The sequence below is a fragment of the Carcharhinus amblyrhynchos genome, chromosome 5 (genome assembly GCF_965287045.1).
Source record: "Carcharhinus amblyrhynchos chromosome 5, sCarAmb.v2.hapA, whole genome shotgun sequence".
NCBI classification, from domain to species: Eukaryota; Metazoa; Chordata; class Chondrichthyes; order Carcharhiniformes; family Carcharhinidae; genus Carcharhinus; species Carcharhinus amblyrhynchos.
The window spans coordinates 89,786,590-89,809,433 of NC_137328.1; the positions used below are offsets into that span (position 1 = coordinate 89,786,590).

At 47.4% G+C, this 22,844-nt stretch overlaps 1 protein-coding gene across 3 annotated transcripts in view; it reads right to left on the minus strand.

Moving 5' to 3' along the window:
• rasa1b (RAS p21 protein activator (GTPase activating protein) 1b) overlaps nt 1–22,844 on the minus strand; it is a 200,196-nt gene that overhangs the window by 1,113 nt on the left and 176,239 nt on the right. For all 3 annotated transcript variants that reach the window (XM_080189167.1, XM_080189166.1, XM_080189168.1), the window contains exons 20-24: nt 16,642–16,728; nt 8,442–8,509; nt 5,660–5,748; nt 4,947–5,024; nt 2,777–2,911 (exon numbers count right to left, since the gene is read on the minus strand). In XM_080189167.1, the coding sequence (XP_080045293.1) occupies nt 2,777–2,911; nt 4,947–5,024; nt 5,660–5,748; nt 8,442–8,509; nt 16,642–16,728 (457 nt within the window). The remainder of the gene's footprint in view (nt 1–2,776; nt 2,912–4,946; nt 5,025–5,659; nt 5,749–8,441; nt 8,510–16,641; nt 16,729–22,844) is intronic.

A 22,844-nucleotide genomic window follows, 5' to 3' on the forward strand; every position in this document is an offset into this window, starting at 1 on the left:
CAAAGAATCAAAAAGAATGGCAAGAGATCAGATCCAAAAACATGTCAGAATATGGAGGAAAAGAAAGGAAGCCAATAATCTAAGTATTTTAAGATCATACAGTTAATCTTTCTATAAAATAAGAAGCTGCTCATTCATGAGTAGCTAGTGAGTCTTGATTTATTCAAGTAGTGGTTGAATAGTCTCACATACAAAGGAATGGTAGGGCAGCTTAGACCTGTGGAGTTCTCACATAGATTGGGATGTGTGAATTTCAGGACACACCCCCTGTCCCTAATAAAATAAGTACCATCAGCTGCAGTAGTTCAAGCCCTAGGTTTACATACAAATTAGGAGCAGGTGGTCATTTGACCGCTCGAGATAGTTCTGTCATCCAATATTATCACAGTTGATCTGACTGTAACCTTAGCTCCACATTTTCACCTACTCCTGAAACTCTGTCACCCCCTTGCTTATCAAGATCGATCTATCACTGCCTTAAAAAAATTCAAAGGCCCTGCTTCTGCTGCTGCCTTTTGAGAGAGTTCTAAAACTCATGACCCTCAGAGAAAACATTTCTCCTCATCTCAATAGAACCATAGAAAATTACAGCTCAGAAGCAGGCCTTTTGGCCCTTCTTGTCTGTGCCAAACCATTTTTTGCCTAGTCCCACTGACCTGCATTTGAACCATATCCCTCCATACCCCTCTCATCCATGAACCCAAGATTTTCTTAAATGTTAAAAGTGACCCCACATATACCACTTTATCGGCAGCTCATTCCACACTCACACCACTCTCTGCGTGAAGATGCCCCCCTAATATTCCCTTTAAACTTTTCTCCTTTCACCCTTAACCCATGCCCTCTGTTTTTTTTTCTCTCCTAGCCTCAGTGGAAAAAGCCTGCTTGCTTTCACTCTATATATACCCATCAAAATCTTATACACCTCTATCAAATCTCCTCTCATTCTTTTACGCTCCAGAGAATAAAGTCCTAACGTATTCAATCTCTCTCTGTAACTCAGCTTCTGAAGTCCCAGCAACATACTTGTGAACCTTCTCTGCACCCTTTCAATCTTATTTACATCCTTATTGTAACTAAACTGTACACAATCTAACTTAAATGGGTGACTCCTTATTTTTACACAGTCACATCTGGTTCTTGATTTTCCCATGTTCTAGTGCTGATAACGAAGGTTTAAACAAGAGTGGCAGGGACTTGGCAAACTGAGCAAGGAGACAGAGAAAACAATGGTAGAAATGAAAGCTGGAAAAGTAGAAAACAAAACTGGAAGTCAGAGGAAACAAGGGCTAGCAGCAAATTGAGCCTTAGTGCAAATGACTTTTTAAAAATGTTAGACATGTCTAATGGCACTGTATCTGAATGCTATAAAGTAGGCAAATTAATAGTGCAAATTGATATAAACAGATATGATACGATTGCGATTACAGAGACATGGCTGCAAGGTGACCAAGGATGAGAACTGAATATCCAAGGGTACTTGATGATATTTAGGAAGGACAGACTGAAATGAAAAGGTGATGGAATGGCATAAGGATAAAAATCAGTGCAATTGTGGCAGAGGATGTTGACTCAGAAAATCTAGATAAGAACCAGTCTAGGTGGAACTAAGATGCAACCAGAGGTGAAAAGATTAGTGGGAGTGTACATAAGCCTCCAAACAGTAGTGGGGAAATCAAGCATGTAATTAAACAGTAAATTAGATATATGTAACAGGGGTGCTGTATTTATCATAGGTGACTTTGATTTACATATAGATTAGGCAAACCAAATTAGCAATAATACTCTGGCAAATGAATTTCCTGTGCATGAGATAGGTTTTATTTATTCCAGTATGTTGAGGAACCAACTAGGGAATATGCTATCCGAGATTTGGTATTATACAATGAGAAAGGGTTAATTAATAATCTTTTTTCTACGGATCCTTTAGGGAGCAGGGAGTAGTCCTAAGGATCGACGTGCCATAGAGGAAGTGGAGTGAAGGTTCAAGAGACTGATCCCCGAGATGGCAGGATTGTTGTATGAAGAGATTTTATCGACTAAGCCTGTATTCACTGAAATTTAGAAGAATGGGAGGAAACCTTATTGAAACATATAAAATTCTGATAGAGCTGGACAGACTGGATGCAGGGATGTTGTCGCAGGATATGGGGCAAGCCATTTAGAACTGAGATGAGAAGTGATTTCTTCACTCAGGGTGGTGAAGCTGTGGAATTCTCTACAATAGAAAGCTGTGGAGGCCAGGTTACTAAATATATCGAGGAGGAAATAGATTTCTAGACTCTAAAGACATCGAGGGCATGGCGAGAGATAGAGGATCAGCCATGATCATATTAAATGGTGGAGAAGGCTCGAAGCACTCAATGGTCTACTCCTGCTCCTATATGGGCCTCAACAGTAAATGCTAACAGTTTATTTGATCATGAAAGGCACTTGCATCAAAAGTACCTCATTTAACATTCATAAATGTACACATTCCAAGATGAGATACTGAGTAACAATGAATCAGAACTTTAAATGAGTGCATACTGACTGATTCCTTTATCCTAGCTTGCAATATTTTTAGGAGCCACAGTGATTAATTGATTAGATTTAGTTGAATTCCTATACCTGTTAATCTAGAAGATCAGGATGAGTAAACAATTATGCTTCAATTTGTAGGAATTCAGTTCCTGCACACCAGTACACACCATGAAACCAAAAATGTTAACTGGAATTCCTTGTGACATTTCAATTTTAATTTTAAAGAAGCAGGTGAATTAAAAATACAGGTTACCTGCTGGACTCCTCGCTCATTGCTTAAGGTGCGAAGTTCATCCGAATGTGCGGCACAAACTTCATGCAAAGCTGCCAGGTCACGAGACAAGTCAGTCCTAAAGTGCTCTGTAGTGTCAGGAAGCTCTGGGACATTCTAAAGATAAAATAAAATCTCATTTAATAAAGAAACATGGGAGTCAAGCTAGAATCAACAGCGAGCTTTTCAAAAGTACATTTCTTTTTCTCTTAAGGTAAAGCTAAATATGTTGTGACATCTGAATTTTAATAGAAACATACCTGTCGGTAAAGGACAACAATAATAGCATCATGTAAAACATCCCATGTTCTGAGAATGAAGACAATAGTACTAATAGGATTATGTATTTTAGCTGTATTTATTGAATGGAGTTGCACTTTCAAATACAATTGATACAGGTGGTCAATTAAACCAAGAGGATTTTGAAATGCAGATGCTCCAAACTATGGTATTTAGTAAAGCAGAAAGTTCACATCATTGAAATATTAATCCAGTATTTATTTTAAAAGCTGAAAAAATTCTTGGAATTGTGGAAGTAAAATTAACAAAGTATGTTTGTGAAACATAGGTAAATAATAAAGACCATTTTTCCTGGTTTACTGACAACTGCTATTGATTTAAAGATTTAGGTAAGGGAAACATGGAAAATATTTAACATAATAGAAAGTATGTATAATCAGAAAAAATGCTGCAAAATCTCAGCAGATCTGACAGCATCAGTGGGGAGAGAATAGAACGAAAGCAAAGGCTAATGTTGGGTGGGAAAAGCAGTGTTGAGGCCACCAATTGGCAATGGCAACCTTTTCATCATATATAGTGTGGGACTTTGAAGAAAAAGGCAGGCAGGCACCACCCCACCCAGGATTGCATTTACCTCAGCTCCACTGGGAGTAGTTAGTCAGGTGCATACCTTTTAAAACCTGTCATGTATCACGCTGTCATGGATGCATTATTTGACATGAGGAATGATTCTGTCTTATGAGTCTGATAATGAAATGCTAATTTATTGCAGTGAGGTTCCTAATAATGAATGGCTCATCATTATTGGGAGGAGGGGACTATCGCTTCCTGCTTTTACGTCAACGTGAAATGAAAATTTGGTCTCCTCGTGATATTCTGTGCTGGCATCGCCAAACCTGTCTGACTCGAATGAGAGCAAAAAATCCTAGGCAAGGTGTGGTGAATCAGGAAAAAAGCTACAGATTTCTGAGTGTTGGAGCTGCAGTCAGAGCCATATTAATGTGGTCAGTCCAGTTAAGTTTGTGGCCAATTGCAATCACCAAGATGTTGATGGTAGGGAATTCATTGATGGTTATGCCACTGATTGTCAAAAGGCATCTAATTAGGTTGTCTGTTGTTGGAGATACTCAACGCCTAGCACTTAAGTGACATGCAACAAATAACTGAAACCTGAATGTTGTCCATGTCTTGCTGCATCCTGCAGACTACACTGCACCAGGTTTAACCAGACTCACACCTACCACATGTTCATCATCACGAAGCCACCTTATTCCACCTACCTAACATTACCAATTTCTGCCATTACCTCACTTTATCTACTGGAGAAACCCTCATCCATGTCTAATCATCTCAGAGCATCACAATGCTCTGCTGCGTGGTCTCCCATTGTCCTATCTTGCACAGACCAGCTCACATAAAGCCCGACTTGCTATAATACATTTGATCTCGCTCCTCACAATAATTCTCATGTTATGACATTCCCAAACTTTTGTTTAACCATACCTCTCCCTATTCACCAGCTTCTTCTATACCTCCAGCCCCTTAGAACTCCCTTGTGGATTTGGATTGTTTTTTTGCATCCAAAGTAGCTTCACTCCACAGTTGTGCCTTTAAGCTGCTTATGTTTAAGCTCTGGGATGCCAGTCTCCAGTCTCTCTGCCTTTCTATTTCCCATTCTTCTTTAAAATGCATTCTCCTGATGATCCTTTGGTCACAGCTCCTAACATCTCTTCTTTGGTGTGGTGTATATTTCTCTATGTTAAAGGTAATGAAACTTGTGACTATGGACCTTGTTAACTAACTAATTTAGAATAAAACAAGGTTAGAAAAAACCTGCCTTCGTCCAGAAATTCCAACTGTTGTCTTCAAGAGGATCACTTTTTGGGCAAGTAACAGTGCCAAATGTACTTACCCCTAATTCATCTAAGAACATAATCATTCGATGCTTGTTATTCTTGATAAATGGATTTACACCTTCCATGTAAGGCTCCTGTAATAAAATAAATGTATAATATAGATTGTTTAACTTAGACACTGAATATCACGTAGCTTACAGAACATTACAAACTCACCTTAAATGTAAAATTATTTAAATAAATTCTGCTAAGTTGTGCTAACTTATTAGTTTATTAGCAAATGAACTAAGAATATTACTCTGGTAGATTGTTCCAAACGTTAATTATTTTAGTTGCCTTTGAAAATTTGTTTTAAAATTACTTCAGCGATATAAATGTTCTGGTTTTATGTCCCAATCATTTTTTAAAAATATTTTTTCATAGTGATGAGAGATTGAGACAATTACTCAGTGACCACACTTCTGGGTTCCTTTCTACAATCCTCATTGCAAATGTGTGTGTTAATTGCAAAGCACATAAAAACATCAGTAAATATTTTGTTACATCTTCCATTTGTACTTCTTTCCCCATGAAATCCATTCCAGTTATCTTTTCGACAGCATTTTGTTTTATTGTGAAATGTTTTATAATACTGAAATGGCATTGACCCTGTTGTGAAAATAGATGCTTTGATGTGATGTTACCGTGATTTGAAACATGATCTAAAAAACTGTGGAAGGATTATCTAGGATGCAAAGGGATAAACAAAATTAAGATTCATATTGTGTACCTTGGCTCCAAATTCCACTAAGTTTGCTAAATTTTGAAGAGACTTTGCAACAAGAGTGAGAGTCCTTCCAGCTGTGGAAGAAGGAGGATCTAAAAAAAAGGAATAAAAATTTATTGTTGCAGTGTGCATTTTGTCATTACATAGTTTACTTAAATCTTGTCTGATTTCTGCTAAATTAATCAATGATCATACATTCAGAAATAATTCTGCAAATTACAAGCATGGGTATACGGGATTGATTTTAAAGTCTGCAGGTGACAAACTCAAATAGCATGGAGGCCAGCAACTGATTTCAGAAAACACAGATTGGTGAAATGAATAGTCAAATGACAGATGAAGTTTAGAATCTCTACAATGCAAAAGGAGGCCTTTCAGCCCATCAAGTCTGCAGTGATCCTCCAATAGAGCATCATACCCAGGTCACCTCTCACCCTATCCCGTAACCCCATGCTTTAACCCCACTAAACCCATAATTTACACATCTTAGGACTCCAAGGGGCAATTTACCATGGCCAATTCATCTAAACTGCACATCTTTGGACTGTGGGGGGAAACCTACACAGACATGATGAGAATGTGCAAACTCCATACTTTAACACGGAAAAGAGCATGTCAAACATTTTGGTAGGAAGAATGAGGAGTGAGGGCATATATTAAATGGATACCAATATATCTTTAGGAAAACTCTTATACAAATGAAAAATAGACTGAAAATACTCTGCAGATTCTGATGCAAGATTGTTGACCTGAAACGCTCTGCTCACAGATAATGCTTGACCTGCTGAGCAATGTTCTTCTTTAAACAGTAGCCCAAGAAGTCAACGTGTGTGCACAGCACTTTAAAAAAGAAATTAAAGGGCCAAAGGGTGGTGCACTGAATAGGCCACTGACAACAAAAATTTCAAGGGCATGCTGCTGCTGAGTATTTCTGGCATTTTCTGTTTTTATTTTAGAAAGGTTCTATTGACATCAAAAATGTAGCTCTTCTAGTTAGGACCACAAATATTTTAAGCCATGCTCTTTAAAGGTCTATGAAGGCAGTTTTTGATTCTCCAAACCAAATCTTCAGACCAATTAATTTTAATTATCTATTGCATATCAACAAAATGGAAGATGTTGAACTTGGTTTTAGAAAGATAGAAAAACTACAGCACAACACAGGCCCTTCGGCCCACAAAGTTGTGCTGAACATGTCCCTACCTTAGGGATTACTAGGCTTACCTATAACCCTCTATCTTACTAAGTTCCATACACCTATCTAAAAGTCTCTTAAAAGACCCTATCAAATTTGCCTCCACCACCGTTGCCGGCAGCCCATTCCATGCATCCACCACTTAGTGAAAAACTTTCCCCTGACATCTCCTCTGTACCTACTCACCAAGCACCTTAAACCTGTGTCCTCTTGTGGCAACCATTTCAGCCCTGGGAAAAAGCCTCTGACTATCCACTTGATCAATACCTCTCAACATCTTATACACCTCTATCAGGTCACCCCTCATCCTTTGTCTCTCCAAGGAGAAAAGGCCGAGCTCCCTCAACCTATCCTCATAAGGCATACTTCCCATCCAGGCAACATCCCTGTAAATCTCCTTTACACCCTATGGCTTCCACATCCTTCCTGTAATGAGGCAACCAGAACTGAGCACAGTACTCCAAGTGGGGTCTGACCAGGGTCCAATACAGCTGCAATATTATCTCTCGATTCCTAAACTCAATTCCTCGACTGATGAAGGCCTCTATGCCATATGCCTTCTTAACCACAGCTTCAACCTGCGCAGCTGCTTTGAGCATCCTATGAACTTGGACCCCAAGATCCTTCTGATTTTCCACACTTCCAACGGTCTTGCCATTAATATTATATTCTGCCATCCTATTTGGCCTGCCAAAATGAACCACTTCACAGTTATCTGGGTTGAACTCCGTCTGCCACTTCTCTGCCCAGTCTTGCATCCCATCAATATCTTGCGCTACTTCTGACATCCCTCCACACTATCCACAACACCTCCAACTTTTGTGTCATCAGCAAAGTTACCAACCATCCCTCCACTTCCTCATCCAGGTAATTTATAAACATCATAAAGAGCAAGGGTCCCGGAACAAATCCCTGGGGCACTCCCACTGGTGACCAACCTCCATGCAGAATATGACCCACCTATAACCACTCTTTGCCTTCTGTGGGCAAGCCAGTTCTGGATCCACAAAGCAATGTCCCCTTAGATCCCATGCCCCCTCACTTTCTCAATAAGACTTGCATGGGGCACCTTATCAAATGCCTTGCTGAAGTCCATATATACTACATCTGCTGCTCTTCCTTCATTAATGTGTTTAGTCACATCTTCAAAAATTCAATCAGGCTCGTGAGGCATGATCTACCTTTGACAAAGCCACGCTGACTATTCTTAATCACATTATACCTCTCCATGTGTTCATAAATCCTGCCTCTCAGGATCTTCTCCATCAACTTACCAACCACTGAGGTTAGACTCACTGGTCTATAATTTCCAGGGCAATCTCTACTCCCTTTCTTGAATAAAGGAACAATATCTGCAATCCTCCGGAACCTCTCCCATCTCCACTGATGATGCAAAGATCATCGCCAGAGGCTCAGCAATCTCCTCCCTCGCATCCCAAAGGGTTTTATTCATATGTACAAGAGGAGGAAACTTGTAAGTTTCGTAAGTTGGATCAAAGAAGCTCATGCTGCGGGATGCCCCAAGAAATGAAGGACAGCTTAGTTCTAAATATTAATTGCAATGCAAATTTTTCACCAGATATAACTCACCTAAAATGATACTGAACATCCGTGGACTGAGAATGGCTGGACAAATCAACCGCAAGAAAACAAATCCACTACAATAGGGAGGGGTTTAAAAAAAAAGGAAAAGATAGCAAACATTACATACAATTCACCAAATACATTGCTGCAAATAAAATGATCCAGATACATAAGGATCATCTAATGGAAGTACTTTTCTCCAGATACATTAAGCAACTTAGGAAAATTAGGAGTCAACATATGCTCATTTTTTTTCCAATTCATCAAATTGTAGTTAAGTGAATGCGGGAATCTTGGAGGTTAAAATTGGAATTAAAAAAAAAAATGAAAGTGACTTGTTTTCAAAAGTTTACAGCATCAGTCTTCTTCTCCATTACTCCAATGTATGGCTTGTCATCCAGCAAAGCTGAAGATGTTCCCTCTTTAGCCCTCTAAAATAAACTGCTTTTTGCAGAGATACAACTGCCTTCTCTCTGACTACCAACCTCCAACAACAATCAAATTAGTTAAACTAAAACTCAAAAGCTTCTCTATCCTACAAGTGACCATTGCTGATTTATTTACTCCTCACAACTTAGCCCTCTCCACGCACAATGGAATCACAGTTGGAACTGAAACCAATCTCAACACGATTAAACATCTTTTTATAGCATAAATCTAGCTATAGATTTTACCCATCCAGGCACAGAAACAATAAATTAAATACATTTAAAACTATACCTTATTTCTAATGTTTACCAGTAGAAATATAAATTTCTTAAAACTACCTTTGCCTTCCTAATAAATGCTTCCTGTTGCAAGGCACCCTCTGGTGATACTGTGGTCTCTAACACTTCACAATCCTTGTTTCCTTAAACATGTATTCAGTCTTTCCCAGCCCTTTGCTTGGAGCCTATCCCAAAAGCAATCCTTTTCTTCTGCCTGGCATAGCAGTACCTGTTGCAAATAGCCTTCCCTTGAGAACTTAGACTGTCTGATTCTGTTTGAGAGGCTGTACAGCAGAAAAGCCTGCTGCTTCTTCCAATATGTCCAAGTTTAAAACTTGCATGCGACTTTCAATAAACTTTGACCTGCACCCTTAGCCTCTATCCCATGGCAACCAGGTCACATTGGTTTATTACCAGACAGAGTTTACTACAACTTCACACCATCACCCATTCCAGGGCGTTCTGTTTCATCTTAAATTCAAAGAGGCAGACGAAAACAAAATGGTTTTACCATAACATGATGTTCCAACCTTGGGGTGTGGGGGGGGATACAGTGAGAACAGGAGTGCACAAATCCTGCCTCGGGTTTCAACCACCAATCATTTCAGCTATTGATCATCTTTGTAGCTTTTCTGTACAGTACACCTAGGATGTTTTTCCTGAAAATGATCAATTTATAAACTCAGATAACCGAATAAGATTGTAATAAAAATACAATATCATGTTACGTGACCATGGAACTACTGGACTTTTATAAAACTCATCTGGTTGACCTCTGCAATGACCTAGCAAGCCACTCAGTTGTATCAAAATGCAATGGAAAAGCAGAGTAAGAATAAAACTGGATGGATCATCCGACACAACAGTGGACAGTGCAAAACCCCCTAATTAACCTCTGAGGACCCGTGTCACAATTGGGAAGGCTGTCCCACAGACTATTCAAGCAACAGCCTGGCACAGTCATACCTTTCAGTCAATGCTCTACGCTCCTCCATCACCTTCCCAGGGTAAGTCCTATTTCACCAGTAGAACACACCCACCAGGGGCAACAGAACAAAAATATACAGATGGAACAGAGCAACAGTCCAGCTAAGCTCTGCAATTGTCCAGCAACTGGAAAAGTATATACAAGAAATAGAAGTAGGAGTATGCTACCAGGCCTTAAAGCCAGCCTTGCCGTTCAATATGATCATGGCTGATCTATGCTGGCTCCAACACCCTTTCTGTGCCACTTCCCCAAAACCCTCTCTCTATTTCTTGACCTAATAAATATTTATCCAGCCTCCACTATCCTTTGGGTATAGTGATGGCTTTGTTCTGTGAGAAGTAACTTGTGTGCGAAGCTACACAAAAAATGTCAAAGGGACATCACACGAAGCAAAGGCCTGTGCATAGCAGCTACATTTAAAAAAAGTCTTCAACACCCAGTCCAGGTACCATAAAGTCTCATGGCAGCAGATCAAAGATTGGCAAGGAAACTTCCTGCTGATACTACCTCAGCTCCTTCATATTGAAGGCATGGAAGAAGCATGGAGAATAACAAGCATATACTCTGGGTTGGGAACTTCAATATTTACTACCAGAGATCATAGAATGCTCACAAAACAGAAGTAAGGTTTTGGCTCATGTCCATGCTGGCTTTTTGCAAAATCAACTCAGTCAGTCCTACTCCACTGACTGTTCTGGGTGACCATGCAACTATTTTCTCTTTAGGTATCTTTGAATTTGTTAATGCGATAATCTAACTTGGCTTCAGCCAATTCAATTCATTCAAAAACTACTGAGTGTGTTTGGCCACAGTAGAAGGCTATAGGCCTGACACAATTCAAGCTGTGACACTGAAGACATGCTCTAGAACTAGCCACAACCCTAGCCAAGTTGTTCCAGTTCAGATATAACATTGGCAAAAAGTGGAAAATTACCTGGGTAGGTTCCACATAAGTGGTAAGTGTGGCACGTGGGATTGGGGGTTATAAATTGGCATGGATTGAGAACTGGTTAGCCAACAGGAAACAGTAAAAATAAATGAGTCTTTTTCAATTTTGGACAGGAAAAGCGGCATTGAACCTAGAGACAGCAATGGTGATTTTCCCACCATACAGTGCAGCACTTAGAAGGAAAAATATTGCAGATACAAGTTCCATGCCGTATCGCTAGCTAGCAGGATGCCTCCGATTTGCCTGGCCTGCCATCACCTTAGCACTTTAATGTTTGGGGTGCTGCATTTAAAGGCCACTCCTGTGCATTGCTTAAAAGCCCCCTGAAATGACCTAGTAAGTCACTCAGTTGTATCCAACCATCACAAAGAAAACAAAAAGGAATTAAGCTGGACAGAATACGTGGCACCAACTAGACATAGAAACGACAATGGTAAACTCAGAACTGTCGACCCTCCAAAGTCTTCCTTACTAACATTTGGGAACTTATGCCAAAATTAGGAGAGCTATCTCTCAAACAAGCAAGCAGCCTGACATCATCATACACATGGAATCATACCTTAGAGATAATATCCCTGACACCACCATGGTCGTCCCTGGTTATCTCAGGCCCAGTAAGGGTGGAAGCACAGTGGTATACAGTTAGGAATGTGTTGCCTTGGGAGTGCTCAACGTGAACTCTAGACTACGTGAAGTCTCATGGCACCAGGTCGGATATGGATAAATAATAAAACCTCCGATTGATTGCCACATACTGTCCCCCTCAGCTGATGAATCAGTACTCCTCACTTGGAGGAAGCACTGAAGGTAGCAAGGACACAGAATGTATTCTGAATGGACAGATTCAATGTCCATTGCCTGTCAAGACCAGCTTAGTAGTACCACCACTAACCAAGCTGGCTAGGTTCTAAAAGACACAGCTGCCAGATTGGCTCTGTGGCAGATATATGGGTTAGGTTGATTGGCCAGGCTACATTGACCTAGTATCAGGGGGATTAGCCAGATAAACAGGTGGGGTTATGGGAATAGGGTCTAAGTGGGACCATGGTTGGTGCAGACTCGACAGGCCGAATGGCCTCCTTGTGCACTGTGGGGATTGTATAGATAGTGAGGGAATCAAGAAGGAGGAAAAACATACTTGAACTCATCCATACCAATTTGCCTGCTGCAGATGCATCTGTACGTGACAGTATCAGTAGGAGTGGCCACCGCACATATTTATCCTGCTCATCCCCCAATACTAAGGGTCAATTTAGCATGGCCAATCAACATACCCTGCACGCCTTTGGACTGTGGGAGGAAACTAAAGCTGACATGGGAGAATATGCAAACTCCTCACAGTCATCTGAGGCCGGAACCAAACCCGGGTCCCTGGCACTGTGAGGCAGCAGTGCTAACCATCATGTCCCTATGCCTGACAAATGGCAAGTAACATTCATGTCACCCAAGTGCCAAGCAACAAGCATCACCAACAAGGAAGGATCGAATTACTGCCCCTTGACATTCAATGGCATTATCATTGGTAAATCCCCCATTGTCAATGTTCTTTTTGGGGGGGGGGGGGGTGCGGTTTACCATTGACCAGAAACTGAACTGGCCTACCATATAATTACTTTGGATACAACAGCAGGTCAGAGGTTAGGAATCCTGCGGCAACTCCCCAAAGCCAGTCCGCCATCTACAAGGCATGCCAGGAGAGTAATGGAATACTCTTCACTTCACAGAATCACAGAACTATTACGGCGCAGAAGGAGGCCATTTGGCACATCATGTCTGCACAATATGCTTTAGTGAGTGTTGCTCCAACAACAATGAAGCAGCCCAACACTATACAGAACAAAGCAGTCCGCTTGATTGGTACTCCTTCTGCAAACATTTAATCCATCCAACAGTGGCAGCAATGTGTACCATCTACAGGAAACTCACCAAGACTCCTCAGGCAGCACCTTCCAAACCCACAACTGTTACCATCTAGGTGGACAAGGACATATGATACGTGGGAACACTACCACCTGGAGGTTTTCCTCCAAATCACTCACCATCTTGACTTGGAAATATATCACTGTTCCTTCACTACCCTTGGGTCAAAATCCTCTCTACAAGCACCGTGGGTGTACCTATACCATATGGACTGCAGCAATTCAAGATGGCAGCTCACCACCATCTTCTGAAGGGCAATTAGGAATGGACAATATCCACCTATATCTCATAAATGAATTTAAAGTAGTAATGGCTGCTAAGACTGAAGCATACAGCCCTGAAATTCACTGACGCCTCCCTGTAGTGCCTGCTGGGCACAGTGGAGGTTCATTGCAACATGCCATACCTGCACTCAGGGCACCTCAGTGTCCTAAGCTTCCTTTCTCTTTCAGCAACTCATGGCCCAGCAGCGGGAGACATCCTCCAAAATGCTGCTTTTCATTCTTGCCTGTGAAACCTTGAATCCTTCGAATCAACCCTCCAAAATCCTCAGCTCACGACGCCCCACCTCCCCCACCATCACCCCCTACTTGCCCCATCTCACCTGGCTCACTGTCCCCATCTTCCAAATCAACCTGCATCTCCCCGATTTGTTCTTCCGTCTCCTCAACTTGCCTGTGACGCCCTCTGTCCCCTGAAGACATGAAGCTGCTCTGTGAGCACTGTACTCATCTCTGAGCTCCCCTCAAGAGTTCTGCTCGCAAGTTGCACACCTTTGAAACCAGTCGTGCTTCGTGCCATTCTGAAATCACACCACCGTGAATGGATTTTTTAACTTTGGGATATGATTCTAGTGTATGGGCACCATAGTATATGTTAATGCATATGTTAATGTATTACAATGAGGTTCCCAACATTGAACGGTGGGAAATGCAGCTTGTTACTGTTGGGGAGAAGGGTCGATTGCTTCCTGTTTTTATGTTGATGTGAAATGTGCCTTTGGCTTTCTTGCAGTATTTTCGGCTCTTGTTGCCAAACCTGCCCAATCTGAACAGCAGCAGAAAATCCTAGTCTAAGTTTCAATGTCCTGTCATCAAAGACAGGACAAATCCAATCTCGTTAATTACTGTCCCAGCAAATGACTCAGTGATCAGCAGAGTAATGAAAGGTCAGTGCTATCAGACAGCAACTTACTCAGCAATAACCTGCTCATCAATCTGCATTACCTGTGCATCAATCCATCACAGGGTCCAAACACAGACTAAAAAGATGTGAATTCCAGAGGTGTGGACATCAAGGAGCTGTGCAAATCAGGGGAAAACTTTCCACTGGCTGAAGTCATAGCCCAACCATCTCAGCTCCAGGACAATGCTAACGAGTTCCTTCAAGTAGTATCGAAGCTCAACTGCTTTCTGTTATTCTATCAATAACTTTCCCTCCACAAGATCAGAAATGGGAATGCTCACTGATGACTGCACAGTATTTCATTCCATTTACAATGAAGCTGTCCATGCCCATCTGCAGAAGACTTGGACAATGTTCAGGTTTGGGATAGGAGTGGCAAGTAACATTTAGTCACACAAGTGCCAAACAACAACCATCTCCAACAACCACAATACCATCACAATCTCCTACCATCGGCATCGTAAAGTCACCACTGACTATAAAGTTAACCAGCCACAGAAATGCAGGTTCAGATCAGAGACTGGTGCTCTCCCAACTCCCAAAGTCTCTCCGTCAACTACATGGCAGAAGTCAAGAGTGTCCTGGCAAATGGTCACTAGACATCACAGGTGAAATTCTCCCGAAAAAAATTCTAAGTGTCGAATTTGTGTGAAAACTGGAGTAATTCATGCTGGTTTTATCAGTGGGAGTTCAGAGAAGAATCTGCCGCACTCTGTGCAGCAAGCCACCAGCACGTATATCATTGAAAACTAGGCGGCTGGCCCTATCCTTGCTGGAGAGGCTGAAATCAGCACGATGAATGGCTAATGCACACGTGCCGATCTGTCAGTGTTGAGATCAGTGCTTGTGCAGTGGCCCCACACTGATGGCCTCCTGATTGCTGGCCAACTCGATTGCTAGCCAGCCCTGCGACCCCTGCAACGCTGGCTCTCCATCCTCCCCATGGCTCGATCACTGGTCCCCCCCAACCATTCTCGGGGTAGCTTCCAAACCCTCTCCTCCCGGCCCGCCCAGATCTCCAGCAACCCCTCCCTCCCACCCCACCGATTCCCCACCCCCAAAGTCCTAACCGACCCCCTACCCCTGACTGCTGCCCTCCAACCTTGCCCCACTACTCCCTATGCAGATGGCAGCCGGACTCCCCGCCCCCACCAACTGCTCCCCCCCCCCCCTTAAAACTGCCCCCATCAAGCTCCATCCTGCATATGCCCTGCCCCCTTTGCACTGCCCCAGGCCCAATGGACAGTACCGAGGGGCTCTCTAGGCATTGGCACTTTGCCCTTGGGCTGTGCCAACTGGTCCAGGAGTTGTCAGTGGTACACTAAAGCAGCACTTATCCACCAATTGACTTGGTGTGGGAGTAGTAGTGCTGTTCGGACTTCATCTTCATTTGCATCCCATTAGCTGGATGCAAAAATCAGTTTCACATCATACTCTGGCAGGAATTGCGATCAGTCATGGCTGGCAAGTGAAGAAGGCCTTGCCATCATGAAACTAGTTTGGGACCTTCCACTACATTCTTTGCTGTATTCAATATGCATATAGTCCTTACTTAGACATACATAAGATAAAGGCAAAATACTGTGGATGCTGGAATCTGGAACAAAAACAGAAAGTACTGGAAAATCTCAGCAGGTCCGACAGCATCTATGGAGAGAGACTAGAGTCATATTTCGAGTCCACATGACCCTTCATCAGTGCTTGTACGTAACTGTGTCTTTACCAGATTAGCATCTTTAGAAGGACCTTCACTCCATCCACTTCCAGAAAATGAATTAAATGCAGGTTAAAACAGCAAAAATATTGAAGCTGATTAAAACAATACCCATGAATTAGAATAATAAATTATGAGCTTCAACTACTTTTTCTCAAATTATTTTAAAGAATAAGCTAACTTAGAATCATAGAATCACAGTGCAGAAATAGGCCATTCAGCCCATCCAGTCTGCACCAACAATAATCACGCACATGCCCTATCCCCATAACCACAATATTTATTCTGCTATTTTCCCTGACACTAAGGGGCAATTTAGCATGGCCAACCAATGTAACTCGCACATCTTTGGACTGGGGAGGATATCAGAGAACCTGGAGGAAATCCACACAAATACAGGGAGCATGTGCAAGCTCCATGCAGAGAGTCAACTGAGGCCAGAATTGAACCCAGGTCCCTGGCACTGTGAGGCAGCAATGTTAACCACTTAGATGCAATTAGAACCAATGTCCTTAGGCCATATGCAGAAAGATCAGGACCATCCACAGCAATAAATATGTAGCTACTAAAGTCCCACAGCAATTCTTTTGCTGTTTAGTGCAGTCAATATTCTATAATTTACTTTGTTTTTCAAAACAGACTGCAAATTATTACTGCTAACCTACCGTTAATCAAAAAAGTAGCAATTCAAAATAGTCCATCTGAAAGGGTAAATCACAAAAAAAATTTACAAAATATTTTACCTCACAACTCTAGTTCTCATTGTGGGATTTTTCGGCCATTTCTGCTGGACAGACTTTTGTAAACATCCATAAATATATCTTAAAGCCCTGTGGAAATACAATACATTGGAATAACAAGAAGTATCAAGAAGTTACTGAAAGGACTGCAAGGAGTTAAAAAACTCTGCTTTAAAAATCTAAGTATACAATTTTACATCTCTGAAGATTGGTGACTTATCACATTGTTGCACATGAAGACCATTATCTCTTTTGGATGCTGAAGTTGACAATCATAACACAAGTGCTTCGACCGGAATAAACTGCATCAAGTCACGGATATAAAACCTCTCTCACTCAGGGGAGTTACACAAGTTGCAGTCTGCAATCCTTATTACTCAATCATCACTGTAGAGACCTGCTTCTTTTAGAAAAGATATACTGCAGGAGCTGTTCTAAGTCAAAGAAAGCCACAAGAGTGAGTATGCCTCTTTTCTCTTAATGTAGCGTAAAAACACTGTCCTTCAGTTAGAAAAGTAATACTGCAGACGCTGGAAATCTTTGATTTGATTTATTATTGTCACATGTTTTAGTATACAATGAAAAATATTGTTTCTTGCACACTATACGGACAAAGCATACCGTACATAGAGAAGAAAAGGAGAGAGTGCAGAATGTTATAGGCATAGCTGGGGGGTTGAGAAAGATCAACTTTGTGCGAGGTAGGTTCATTCAAAAGTCTGATGGCAACAGGGAAGAGGCTGTTTTTAAGTCAACTGGTACATAATCTGAGTTTCATATTTCTTCCTGACAGAATTTAATGTTAAAAATTTTTAAATAAAAATTATTATTTATTAGTGTCACAAGTAGACTTACATTAACACTGCAGTGAAGCTATCACGAAAATCCCCTAGTCGCCACATTGTGGCACCAGCTTGAGTATACTGAGGAAGAATTTTGCACCTAACCAGCACGTCTTTCATACTGTGGGAGGAAAGCAGAGCACCAGGAGGAAACCTATGCAGACACGTGGAGAACGTGCAAACCCCACACAGACAGTAACCCAAGCCAGGTCCTTGGCGCTGTGAGGCATCAGCACTAACCACTGTGCCATCATGCTGCCAGATGAGAGTATGCCCGTAGTGCGTGGGATCTTTGATTATGCCGGCTGCTTTTCCACGGCAGCAGGAAATGTACAGTGTCAATGGACGGGAGGCTGGTTTGAGTGATGGTCTGGGCTTTATTCACGGCCCTTTGTAGTTTCTTACGGTCTTGAACAGTTTCAATAAGATCTCCCTCATTCTTCTAAACTCCAATGAGTACAGACCCAAGTCCTCAACTGTTCCTCAAGCTCTTCATTCCAGGGATCATTCTTGTGAATTTCCTCTGGACCCTTTCCAAGGCTAGCACAGCTGTCCTTAGATATGGACCCAAAACTGTTCACAATTCTCCAAATGGGGTCTGACCAGAGTCTTATACAGCCTTAGAAGAACATCCCTGCTCTTGTATTCTAGCCCTTTCGACATGGATACGAACATTTCATTTGCCTTCCTAACTGCCAACTGAACCTGGACGTTAAACTTAGGACAATATTGAACAAGGACTCCCAAGATCAATCCTGGATAGAACCAGCACATCAGAAAAACATCTGGTTAAGATGGTCCAATGAGACAAAGAAATGGAGCAGAAAATTCAAAAACTGGGAGAGCATGACTGGTACGAGTTAATCCATAAAGTCAGTCAAATTCCCTAATTGTGGTTGCTGACTATGTTCTTGATAATCACCGAGGGATTGGTTTTCGATACTGTCATAATCTTAGTATGTTATAGATGTGTGTAATCAGGAAATTATTGAAATAAGCTTAAAGGTTTGAAATAGCCAAATATCAGTTGTGAGACGGACCCCAGGGTCCTTCCCAGTGACCATGTTTGCAGTAAGTGCAGGTTGCTGGAGGAGCTCCAGCTCAGGGTAAATGAGCTGGTCTCTGAGCTACGGACGCTGAGGCTCATCAAGGGGAGAGAGGGTGCAATTGTCAATGGGGTGCAAGTGACATCCACCCCCCCTAGACTGGCTAACTCTAAGGGTCAGGAACAAGAGGGGGCTGCTGAGAGGAGGAAGGCGGGCGGCGAGAGGAGGAAGGCGGGCGGCGAGAGGAGGAAGGCGGGCGGCGAGAGGAGGAAGGCGGGCGGCGAGAGGAGGAAGGCGGGCGGCGAGAGGAGGAAGGCGGGCGGCGAGAGGAGGAAGGCGGGCGGCGAGAGGAGGAAGGCGGGCGGCGAGAGGAGGAAGGCGGGCGGCGAGAGGAGGAAGGCGGGCGGCGAGAGGAGGAAGGCGGGCGGCGAGAGGAGGAAGGCGGGCGGCGAGAGGAGGAAGGCGGGCGGCGAGAGGAGGAAGGCGGGCGGCGAGAGGAGGAAGGCGGGCGGCGAGAGGAGGAAGGCGGGCGGCGAGAGGAGGAAGGCGGGCGGCGAGAGGAGGAAGGCGGGCGGCGAGAGGAGGAAGGCGGGCGGCGAGAGGAGGAAGGCGGGCGGCGAGAGGAGGAAGGCGGGCGGCGAGAGGAGGAAGGCGGGCGGCGAGAGGAGGAAGGCGGGCGGCGAGAGGAGGAAGGCGGGCGGCGAGAGGAGGAAGGCGGGCGGCGAGAGGAGGAAGGCGGGCGGCGAGAGGAGGAAGGCGGGCGGCGAGAGGAGGAAGGCGGGCGGCGAGAGGAGGAAGGCGGGCGGCGAGAGGAGGAAGGCGGGCGGCGAGAGGAGGAAGGCGGGCGGCGAGAGGAGGAAGGCGGGCGGCGAGAGGAGGAAGGCGGGCGGCGAGAGGAGGAAGGCGGGCGGCGAGAGGAGGAAGGCGGGCGGCGAGAGGAGGAAGGCGGGCGGCGAGAGGAGGAAGGCGGGCGGCGAGAGGAGGAAGGCGGGCGGCGAGAGGAGGAAGGCGGGCGGCGAGAGGAGGAAGGCGGGCGGCGAGAGGAGGAAGGCGGGCGGCGAGAGGAGGAAGGCGGGCGGCGAGAGGAGGAAGGCGGGCGGCGAGAGGAGGAAGGCGGGCGGCGAGAGGAGGAAGGCGGGCGGCGAGAGGAGGAAGGCGGGCGGCGAGAGGAGGAAGGCGGGCGGCGAGAGGAGGAAGGCGGGCGGCGAGAGGAGGAAGGCGGGCGGCGAGAGGAGGAAGGCGGGCGGCGAGAGGAGGAAGGCGGGCGGCGAGAGGAGGAAGGCGGGCGGCGAGAGGAGGAAGGCGGGCGGCGAGAGGAGGAAGGCGGGCGGCGAGAGGAGGAAGGCGGGCGGCGAGAGGAGGAAGGCGGGCGGCGAGAGGAGGAAGGCGGGCGGCGAGAGGAGGAAGGCGGGCGGCGAGAGGAGGAAGGCGGGCGGCGAGAGGAGGAAGGCGGGCGGCGAGAGGAGGAAGGCGGGCGGCGAGAGGAGGAAGGCGGGCGGCGAGAGGAGGAAGGCGGGCGGCGAGAGGAGGAAGGCGGGCGGCGAGAGGAGGAAGGCGGGCGGCGAGAGGAGGAAGGCGGGCGGCGAGAGGAGGAAGGCGGGCGGCGAGAGGAGGAAGGCGGGCGGCGAGAGGAGGAAGGCGGGCGGCGAGAGGAGGAAGGCGGGCGGCGAGAGGAGGAAGGCGGGCGGCGAGAGGAGGAAGGCGGGCGGCGAGAGGAGGAAGGCGGGCGGCGAGAGGAGGAAGGCGGGCGGCGAGAGGAGGAAGGCGGGCGGCGAGAGGAGGAAGGCGGGCGGCGAGAGGAGGAAGGCGGGCGGCGAGAGGAGGAAGGCGGGCGGCGAGAGGAGGAAGGCGGGCGGCGAGAGGAGGAAGGCGGGCGGCGAGAGGAGGAAGGCGGGCGGCGAGAGGAGGAAGGCGGGCGGCGAGAGGAGGAAGGCGGGCGGCGAGAGGAGGAAGGCGGGCGGCGAGAGGAGGAAGGCGGGCGGCGAGAGGAGGAAGGCGGGCGGCGAGAGGAGGAAGGCGGGCGGCGAGAGGAGGAAGGCGGGCGGCGAGAGGAGGAAGGCGGGCGGCGAGAGGAGGAAGGCGGGCGGCGAGAGGAGGAAGGCGGGCGGCGAGAGGAGGAAGGCGGGCGGCGAGAGGAGGAAGGCGGGCGGCGAGAGGAGGAAGGCGGGCGGCGAGAGGAGGAAGGCGGGCGGCGAGAGGAGGAAGGCGGGCGGCGAGAGGAGGAAGGCGGGCGGCGAGAGGAGGAAGGCGGGCGGCGAGAGGAGGAAGGCGGGCGGCGAGAGGAGGAAGGCGGGCGGCGAGAGGAGGAAGGCGGGCGGCGAGAGGAGGAAGGCGGGCGGCGAGAGGAGGAAGGCGGGCGGCGAGAGGAGGAAGGCGGGCGGCGAGAGGAGGAAGGCGGGCGGCGAGAGGAGGAAGGCGGGCGGCGAGAGGAGGAAGGCGGGCGGCGAGAGGAGGAAGGCGGGCGGCGAGAGGAGGAAGGCGGGCGGCGAGAGGAGGAAGGCGGGCGGCGAGAGGAGGAAGGCGGGCGGCGAGAGGAGGAAGGCGGGCGGCGAGAGGAGGAAGGCGGGCGGCGAGAGGAGGAAGGCGGGCGGCGAGAGGAGGAAGGCGGGCGGCGAGAGGAGGAAGGCGGGCGGCGAGAGGAGGAAGGCGGGCGGCGAGAGGAGGAAGGCGGGCGGCGAGAGGAGGAAGGCGGGCGGCGAGAGGAGGAAGGCGGGCGGCGAGAGGAGGAAGGCGGGCGGCGAGAGGAGGAAGGCGGGCGGCGAGAGGAGGAAGGCGGGCGGCGAGAGGAGGAAGGCGGGCGGCGAGAGGAGGAAGGCGGGCGGCGAGAGGAGGAAGGCGGGCGGCGAGAGGAGGAAGGCGGGCGGCGAGAGGAGGAAGGCGGGCGGCGAGAGGAGGAAGGCGGGCGGCGAGAGGAGGAAGGCGGGCGGCGAGAGGAGGAAGGCGGGCGGCGAGAGGAGGAAGGCGGGCGGCGAGAGGAGGAAGGCGGGCGGCGAGAGGAGGAAGGCGGGCGGCGAGAGGAGGAAGGCGGGCGGCGAGAGGAGGAAGGCGGGCGGCGAGAGGAGGAAGGCGGGCGGCGAGAGGAGGAAGGCGGGCGGCGAGAGGAGGAAGGCGGGCGGCGAGAGGAGGAAGGCGGGCGGCGAGAGGAGGAAGGCGGGCGGCGAGAGGAGGAAGGCGGGCGGCGAGAGGAGGAAGGCGGGCGGCGAGAGGAGGAAGGCGGGCGGCGAGAGGAGGAAGGCGGGCGGCGAGAGGAGGAAGGCGGGCGGCGAGAGGAGGAAGGCGGGCGGCGAGAGGAGGAAGGCGGGCGGCGAGAGGAGGAAGGCGGGCGGCGAGAGGAGGAAGGCGGGCGGCGAGAGGAGGAAGGCGGGCGGCGAGAGGAGGAAGGCGGGCGGCGAGAGGAGGAAGGCGGGCGGCGAGAGGAGGAAGGCGGGCGGCGAGAGGAGGAAGGCGGGCGGCGAGAGGAGGAAGGCGGGCGGCGAGAGGAGGAAGGCGGGCGGCGAGAGGAGGAAGGCGGGCGGCGAGAGGAGGAAGGCGGGCGGCGAGAGGAGGAAGGCGGGCGGCGAGAGGAGGAAGGCGGGCGGCGAGAGGAGGAAGGCGGGCGGCGAGAGGAGGAAGGCGGGCGGCGAGAGGAGGAAGGCGGGCGGCGAGAGGAGGAAGGCGGGCGGCGAGAGGAGGAAGGCGGGCGGCGAGAGGAGGAAGGCGGGCGGCGAGAGGAGGAAGGCGGGCGGCGAGAGGAGGAAGGCGGGCGGCGAGAGGAGGCCCCAGCCTCTCAATCTGCATAACAGGTTTGAGGTTCTTGCTAGTGTGGACGAGGACGAGGGAGGTGAGGTTGGTGAGCAAACTGCACACAGTAGTGATGCAGCAGGACACAGGCAAGGAGAAGGTGAAAAGGAACGTAGTAGTGATTGGGGATAGTGGGGTGAAGGGTATTGACACTGTCCTTTGTCACAATGACAAAGTGCACAGAAGGGTGTGTTGTCTGCCTGGTGCTCGGGTCCAGGATGTCGCATCTGGGCTGCAGAGGAACCTGGAGTGGGAGGGTGAGAATCTGGTCGTTGTGGTACATGTGGGTGCCAACGATGTAGGCAAAATGCGAACTGAGGATCTGGGGAGGGAGTATGAGAAGCTGGGAATGGAATTAAAGATTAGAACCGACAAGGTAGTTATCTCTGGGCTACAGCCTGAACCGAGTGCAGACGGGCGTAGGGTAGATAGGATTAAGGAAGTGAATGGGTGGCTCAGGGATTGGTGTGGGAGGAATGGGTTTGAATTTATGTGGCATTGGCATCAGTATTGGGGTAGGTGGGACCTGTTCGGGCGG